Consider the following 8,897-nt stretch of genomic DNA (forward strand, 5'->3'; position numbering starts at 1 on the left):
TGAGGCCCAACCATAGGCAATTACAAAGGCTTACCTGGCAGGCTTCATGGGGAGAAACTGCCCTCCTCACAACATACTTGGTACATAGTCTGGAGGGAGCTGTAATCAAGGACTCATGCCCCTCTTCCACCTCAACAACCATGCTCTTAGATGAATATGCATTGCTAGTCCACCTGCCTGCATTTGGAGCATCCTTATTGAGGAGCCCTTGACGGGGTTATTTCCAGGTGTCTCTGCTGAGACCTCTGAGACCTCATCAGGAGTTCTTGAAGAAACTCCTCTCCTCTCTGACTCAATACTTTCCCATTCCTATCCCTTCACCTCTCCCTCCTTCTCAGCCCAGGTCCATGAAATATGTTTGTTTGGAGCTCTCTGTACAGCAAGATGATTACTCTCTTTCCCCTTGCCACATCTATACTCATACATGTAACCTGGTGCCTTTCTGTGGGAAAAAAATGGAACACTAGGGGGATGAGACCTTTTTCCTGTTTCCTGTCTTGTTTATACTCTCATAAGTGAATAAAGGCTTGACTCTTGATTTCAGTTTGGCTCATGTTATTAAATGACCAGCACAAAACTGGCAGCTCAGCATTTTCTCTCTGACAGAATCCATTTGAACTTATTTAGAATCCAAGAGAAAAGATGGAATTGAAACCAAGAGTATTTAATTTGGTAAGTCATTACTTTTGTCTCTACATAATATAGCTGCATAAATTATGGAGAAATAGTCCTTGAAGTTGCCATAGGAATTCTTAGTACTAGAAAGTACTCCAAGATTTTTAGTTCAATTCTCACATTTTACAGATGAGAAGAATGAGGCACAGAACAATTTGAAGTGACAAGTTTAGCCACAATTGACACTTGGGGTCCTGAGCTAAAGCAATTCTTTTTACATGTGACTTTTCCATTCTAGATGTCTATATTGGTTCAAGGACCCTCACCTGAAGAATTAATGGGGAAGGAAATAAAGTGGACTGAAGGAAGAACAGATGGCTAAGGAAAAGGAGATACTAGAACAAACTCATTATATGAGGTTTCTTGTATCTGTTGTTTCAGCTCTTTTTGAGGATCCTGAATTTTTTTTGAGCCTAGTTATTATAAGAACTCTTATAGTTATTATACAACTTGTAATCAGTGGAGAGGGGGGTGGTAGTTTTTGTCTTCCAATAATTTGTTAGAAGGCACAAGAGGCTTTATTTCTTTTACATATTAGAGTCTACTGACACCATCACTTTGAACTCAAGAAGTAATCTGAACACTACACATGACTATTGCCTACTCCCTGTCCATTAAGTAAAAATGTACTAAAGACAGGAAATACTGAGGCAGGAAAACAAATAAAAGGAGAAGCTTGACTCATGAACTGTCTTCATTGTTTTAATTTGGGTTACTTATGCAAATTTTTCATAAGAACTTTTAATTATTAAGAAAAATCTGTACTCTATGAGTATGTAAAGCCTCATTTATTAGTCAGATTTTACTGTGCCAACACTTGTAGCTGATTATAAAGTAACAGAAATTGGTGTGAAGGTGTATCATTTTGAAGTATAGGTGTGAAGGTAAATCATTTTAGAGTAATAGAAAGTGAAACGGGGAAGTGAAATAGGAAAGAAAGAAAATAACGTTCTTGAAATGGACACAACGTGGACCAGAGCTTCTAATGTGTTTTGTGGTCTGCTTCTTGGAACTGTATACTCAAGGGTAGAAGGAAGCTTAGGGGACTATTTGTCCACAGTCTCTCACTTTCTCAGTCAAGGGTTGTTTCATGGGATGGTAACTTCCTCACACTTTCTGAATCGTTAGTACCAGGCTGGTTTCTGTGGAGAGTGGTGAAATCAGAGAAGTTCCAGGGCTGAAGGCAAGGGAGGAGCTACCTTGGGTGGAGAGTTAATAATTTATATCCAGGCAAAACTGACTGCCATACCAATCACTGAAGTAAAAGGTGAGCTGCAGGATGAGAGGTGAGATACAACATAGGTCTGAAACAGTATGAAAACCATTGCTTTAAACTATTGCATGAGGGAGCTCTAGAAATTCCATGAAGGTGCCTTGGGGACAGCATGGTGGTTAGGATGGGGGTGACAGTTGAGAAGCACTCTTTGGTCCCAGCATGTGATTAATCCTGAATTGCTCCTTTGATCTCTTTTATATATTGGCTTACGAGTTCTTGAAGTAAATGTCTATGTCTATAAACAAGTTTGGAGACTACAGTCATAAATCATTATTTTAGTTCATAGACATTAAACTTTATGAAGGTTAAAAATATGAAATTCTCATATTTTAAAATTTCACACAACATTTAGTCTAGGTTTTTATCATTAAAATATTTTAAAATGTTACGTTGTTTTACATTATTTATGGAAACTGATTTATCTGCACCTGCTAACCAAAATAATTTTATTTCAATTAATATCTAAAGTGGAATACTAGAAGAAATAATATTTTCAATTTTTATTTATAAAAAGTTCTCTAAGATATTCAAAATCCTGAACAAAGTAAGTACTGTTAGCACTTATCACTTGAATGACATGTTGAAGTAGTCAGGAACCAATTACTTTTATTTCCTTTGTAGAAGTACAGGAATTATACCTAAGCTTTATTTATGAACAGATTAACTTACTATAGCAGTTGCCAGAAGTTTTTCCCCCAAATATTGCGGTTAAGTATTAATGAAAATATTAGTCCAGGAAAATACTTGCAAAGAAATATTTACAATAATTTTTAACACAGATTAAAAGTTAAAAGTATTAAAGAGAGTTAGTTTTTTGTTTTGCATCTTGTTTCTATCATTGATCTGCTGGAACTAGAACAACTCTGTGAAAATAGCGAAATTGTGTTTGCTAACATTAATGTAAAATATAAATGTTTAATATGTTAAGTTTGAAGAACATGTTTAAATATTATATTTTGTTTGTGGAAACATATCAGAAATAAAAGTTTAAAAATATGTATGTGAATAGAGAAAACCACTGAATTTACAATAGTAATAGTGTCTGGAAGACAGTGTAATAGAGAAGAGAGGAAGTTTCTTATATATATTATATATATGTAATATGACTTATAAGTTACATATTATTTTATATATTTTCTATAACATATAATTATATACACTTATGTATTATATATTATATACTGTATATAAACAATCTATATTAATATGTATAATATATATTACTAGAAGTATTTATAATTATTATAATTATATATAATTTTTAATGGTGAAGAATTTTCTGTTACTCTCTATGCATTCCTTAATGTTGAAAATATTTCATGAAATATAAGATAGTTCATTCTTTCTAAAAGAAAGGAAAAAAATAAAAGAAACTCAGTGATAACACTATACAAATGTCAGAGACACAACTTACAACAGAGGCCAATGAAAAGCAACTTTTGTTTTTGGGATGCACTGAAGAAGACTATTCTGACAGAATTAGCACCTGTATGGGAAATAGTAGTTAAAGTTGAAATTGTAATAGATGGCACTAGAAGCTTTCTATTGTGTAGGGAAAGGAATACAATTAAATTCTAATGTTTTCATGTATACCATTATGTTAAGGACAGATTTTATTTAGCAAGATTTTTTTCCCCTTTAAGTCCATTCTCTAACTAGAATATTTTAGTTTTGAAAAAAGAAAATGAACTTTATTAGTATTTGAACTTTGTGAATAAACTTTTTTTTTAATGAAAATTACTAGTGACCATATTCAGGGGCATATGCATTGAAATTAATTTACATGTATATATGTATTTGTAGATACATGTGTATATATATATATAAATACAATATATATAACCTTAAATTAGATAAAATACTGTTATTCCTTATTTTCTCAGCTACTTATACATGAAATAAAAAATCTTATGCTTTGTTCCAATCAGGCATGACTGATCATTTTGTAATTTAAACCCGAATCAAATATTTAGTATATAGATCAAGGCTTTAAAATCAGAGATACCTTTTAGTGAAAGAAAAATAACAATAACATCTTGCATATATTTAAATACTCTGGTCTGATAGTCATATTGAGAATTCATCTAGTCAAATTAAGAAATAATCTGAAAAATGAAGGAGGTATCATTTGGCACTATTCATTGGAAATTTATGGGAAGCATGGTTTACACAGCTCATATAGATCTAACAGTTTCCAACTCTCTATTTTTTTTAAACAATGTGTGAATACAACATGTTCATGACTATATGGACAAGTCTTTTTGGAAAAAAATCTCCCAAAATAAATACATGTGGGACGATATCAGTTTTTATATTTATGGTTAATTCTACAGTTTTGTCAAGTGTTCTCAAAAGTGAAACATTCCTGGTAGCCATAACTTTGTGTACCATTTTGGTTAATATTTTTAAAAAACCTTTTTTTTTTTTAAAGATTTGATTTTTGAGTAATCTCCACACTCAGCATGGGTCTTGAACTCACAACCCCAAGATCAAGAGTTGCATGTTCCTCTGACTGAGCCAGTCAGGTGCCCCTAGAAAACATTCTTGACAATAATAAAGTGTCATCTCATTTTAAATAATTGCAACATTTTATAATATTTGACCACAATATTTTTCAGAATCTGTGGTAATTTTTATATAATTATCTTGTAAGTAATTCTTTTCTTTAAAATCGAAAAGGTTTTCATGTGATGAATAGTTACAACATTTTTTATCATTTAACATTTAGATTTTAAATCTTTAGATCATATGATGGTATGTCTTTCCCTCCCTTATTTCCTTAGAACAGCACCGTGTAAGAATACTATTTAAGTTTATACTATTTAATGATGTTGTTCATGAAGGTATGATGATGATGGGGTTGAGACACAGAGCAGAAAAGTATTAATCATGGCATCTGTATTACCAGTTACCTTTGTTGTTTTGGTTGCTATAGTCATCTGAGATTCATAATTTACTTGAGGTATTAAAGCATTCTAATAAATATCACCTTAATCTGGATAGAAAACTGTAACTTGACAATAACTGCGCTTGACCATTCAAAAATATTTGTTGAATTTTAAATAATAGCAGAAAGTGAGCATTTCACCTCAATAATTTAATAGATGTAGCATTATACTTATCTTTTAAACAGAGGCAATAGTATCTCTGAACTACCATTTTGTAGTGAAAACATCACAGCTTGGAGTCCAGTTAAATATTCTAAGCTAAAGAAACATATATTCTCAATCTCCAAATGCTTTCTTCATCACTTTATTGGTCACTAAACTGCTCATTTTTCTATGTCACTGTCATATTACCATAAGGTTACATAAGTATGGAATTATACACCCAATGTGCCATAGGTGTATGTTTGGGTGACCTTTCAAATCATACTGCATTTTGTTAGAACTTTCAGTACAGAGAAGTAAAAGCATAATATCATGTTCCCACTAAGATGCAATGTCACTATCCTCCAAGTCATTAAGAGGTCAGAAGTAATGCCTTTAAAATAAACTCACCCAACCAGCAATCTCTTAAACACTGAAATAAGACCAAACTTTTTATTTCACAGCCAGTTGCTGCTTTATTGACTCTCTCTTTATAGAAAAGCATAAAACTAGGAGGGAGAAAAAAACAAGGAAGGAAAATACCAAAAGAAGCAAATAAAAGGAATACAGGATTATGTTTCAGACAGCAGGATTTCTACACACTTTGGTAATTTCTCTTCATCATTTATTTTCCAGGATTTCAAACATAAATTTGGGGTACTTTATTATTTCCACATTATTACTTCTAATTAAATCTACTCTGTTAATATTTTAGTTGGACTAACTCAAATCATAATTTGCCACTCCAATAAAAAGAAAATTATACTGGCTAAGATAGATATTATATTGAACTAATACAGTTATTGAACTAATGACTATCCATCCTTGAAGAAATCATTAATATTTTCTGTGCCTCAGTTTACTCATCTGGTATAGGTAAACTCTAGGGTCCTTTCTAGCCCTATCGGTTTATGATTCTATGAATTTTCTTAGGACAAATGAGAAATATATTTTCTTCTCATAAGGTTACCCTTTAATTATGATTTTTATTGTCATAACTGTAAATATGTGAGACATGGTTTTTATCTTTGATATGAGTTGTGTTGTATTATACACGGTAAATGTTTTCAAAAATAAATTCTCCATTGATTTCCTTCCTACATTTTCCCTTCTGTTGTTAGCCTTCTTCTCAATAGATGGTGCTCTTTTCTCAGAGACACTACTTATCTTATTCCTCATCAAAAGATTAGAGAAATTAGTTTTATTCTTTAACAATTATTAATTAAGGAAATCAGACATATGAGAAATAATCGATTACAAGCAGCTTGCAGCACCGTGGTCAGGAAAGCATAAGGGGAAAAATGATTGTTAAATGATTAAGGAACTCCATTACAACCTGCAGTACTTGCTGAATAGATGAAGTGAATATTGTAACTAAATATGAAAATACTATGTTCACTACATACATATAATCTGTAGTAGGAAGAAGACCCCAAATTAGAAACCATTTTAAAGTCTTAAAATACATTTCTATTTTAACAACAATGGATATATAGTATTCCATATTAGAAGTAGGACTTGAATATGCCCACCAACACTAACACAGTCTACATTAATCTCAATTAATATTGAAAGCTTGCACATTCTTTGCCAAATACACCTGGAGTATCTAGGTAGAAAGAAAATGGGCCACAAACTCTTTTCAAAAAATTTCACTGATTAAGACACTTTTATCCCTTCCGAGAAACCACTGTAAGTTCCTAAAGATAGTTATAATCCAGAATTATGACGTTTAAGGTCACTTCTAGTTGGTTCCCACTTTCAGAGGATTTGGAAAACAGTCATGCCCTACAGGTCTCCTGAACCACACTAATTTATTCTCAATTCAGTTTGTGACTCCCCTAGCAGATCTGCAGCTGCCAACTGCCAAATGGTCTAGGCAACACAACTGTCATATTTGTTCCTGCAAAGCAACACTGTTTACCACAGAAAACTTTCTCAGTGAGTGTGGCCTCAGGATGGAAGGAACAGTGGGGAAAGGACAAGTGTGACAAGGGAATGGAGGGGGGTGCTGTGGTGCAGCAAAGTACCCGGAAGCCAGCAGGGATAGGGAAGTTGCATGTTCAAGTTCAACTTCAGACATGAAAAGATTTCCCTTCATCAGGAAAACTAACTAGAATTTCTCTTCCATCATTCACAAATTATTGTTTCCACAGCCCCTGTGTAAGGGACTGTAGGATTCTGAGTCCAAGAACCCTCTTGGCTCAGTGAAAGTGAGCTCTAAGACAGAACATCCCCCCACCCCCGCAGAGCTTTACATCTACTAAAGCAACTTATCTGTTTCTGAAATTTTTGATTCTTTAGCAATGGAGAGAAACATAGAAAAGTAGATTTTTGCACTCACAACAACCACTCTACCTACTGTCGCCCCCATATTCTCCCCTGTTTACCTCCCTTCTCTTATCCTCCCGCCAAACGCTGCCTGGGGGATCAGGTGTCCCTTTACGCCCCTATGAGCTGCTGAAGTCTCTGGTGGGAGCCCTGGCGCCTTCCTTACCTGACGATCACATACATGACCAGGAAGTTTCCGAAGAGACCCACCACGCACACGATGGAGTATAGGGCCATGATGGTGATGGCCGTGATCATGGAAGGGCTGCCGGTCGGAGGGCACGAGCTGTCGCTCCCGCCCAGCTCGGTGCGGTTCGGACCGCATGGGTCGGACAGGTTGCCATCTAGGTGGGAGAAGTTGACCCAGGACCCCGGGCTAGCTGGGGAGCAACTTGAAGCGTGCGTATAGGGATCAGTGCAATTGCTGGCGTTGGTGGGGACGGAGCCGCTGTCCATGGTGCTGACGGCTGGCTGGGACTTCGCTACGAGGTAAACGCGAGCACCTAGACTTTTCCAGGTTCCACGCGTCTCGGCCGCCTCCTCCCGCCGCTGCCACAGTTCCTGCTATTTCTTACAGAGACCAGCCCTGGTGCAGCCAGAGAGGAGCGTCAGGTAGAAGGGGAGAGCTGGGCATCTGACATAATCTGCTTGCAGCCCCCTTCCGCCTTAGTAGTAGAGACACATCCTCAACCCCACGACCGCTGTGGGGAGGGGAGGGAGGGCTGTGCGGGATCCGGAGGCTGAAGGGGAGGGAGGAGAGAGAAGGGGTGGATTTTGCGCAAAGCGATCCAACGAGTTGGTCTGTCTCCCAAAAGGCACTCGTCGGTGCAAGCATACCTAAGGAGCGGCAGAATGGGGAAGGGATGGGGGAGGCAGAGAGTGAGTTCTTGGCAGCAGGAAAGCATAAGAAAGGGGGCTGACATCAGTCTGTTTTCCCAGCTCCGTTTTCTCTGTATAATACGAAAGGAAAGACATTGGCCTGGTACAACCCGGACAATCCTTACACCCCAGCGCGCCTCCAGCCCTCCAGTCTGCTGAAATCATTCCGGACAGGGTTCACAAACTCCTTTTCCTTAGTCCTCCTTAGCTCAGTCCTTCATGTCCACACAAAACTAACCGTGTTTTTTTACATCAGTAAATGAACATTTTCAGACCTACAAAGCTTTTTAAAACAAACGTGGTCCTTTCTTTGAAAAAGAAGTGAGAAGCAAACTTTTGTCTAGGAAATCTATTCCTTTTACTCCATATGTCCCCAGTTTCTCTTAAAGTAGAAGCTCTAGTTACACTGATTTCTACCCTGGTGGGGACAAGCCACAAGAACATGTTATAGAAATCAGAGAGTGGCGGCATCCGGGAAAGCAATGAAAGATATTGGTGATCCCCCACATCTTAGATCTCATAGATTCGTTTAGAATTATTTATTATCTCTTTTATTGCCAGAATTGCTACATGAACATGTGCTTCTCGGTGGGAGGTTGTCAAGATCAAACATTTGCATTATATCAGTCTGTTTTCCAGTGTAGAGA

The 8,897-nt window shown here is 36.3% G+C and overlaps 1 protein-coding gene across 1 annotated transcript in view; it reads right to left on the bottom strand.

The window, feature by feature from the left end:
* The window catches only part of OPRM1 (opioid receptor mu 1), a 64,997-nt gene extending 56,584 nt beyond the window's left edge, over positions 1-8,413 (bottom strand). The window contains exon 1 of the mRNA XM_025998026.2: positions 7,538-8,413. Within this exon, the coding sequence (XP_025853811.1) occupies positions 7,538-7,827 (290 nt within the window). The 5' untranslated portion in view covers positions 7,828-8,413. The remainder of the gene's footprint in view (positions 1-7,537) is intronic.
* Between the last annotated feature and the right edge of the window lie 484 nt (positions 8,414-8,897).

This window comes from Vulpes vulpes, chromosome 1 (assembly GCF_048418805.1).
Source record: "Vulpes vulpes isolate BD-2025 chromosome 1, VulVul3, whole genome shotgun sequence".
NCBI classification, from domain to species: domain Eukaryota; kingdom Metazoa; phylum Chordata; class Mammalia; order Carnivora; family Canidae; genus Vulpes; species Vulpes vulpes.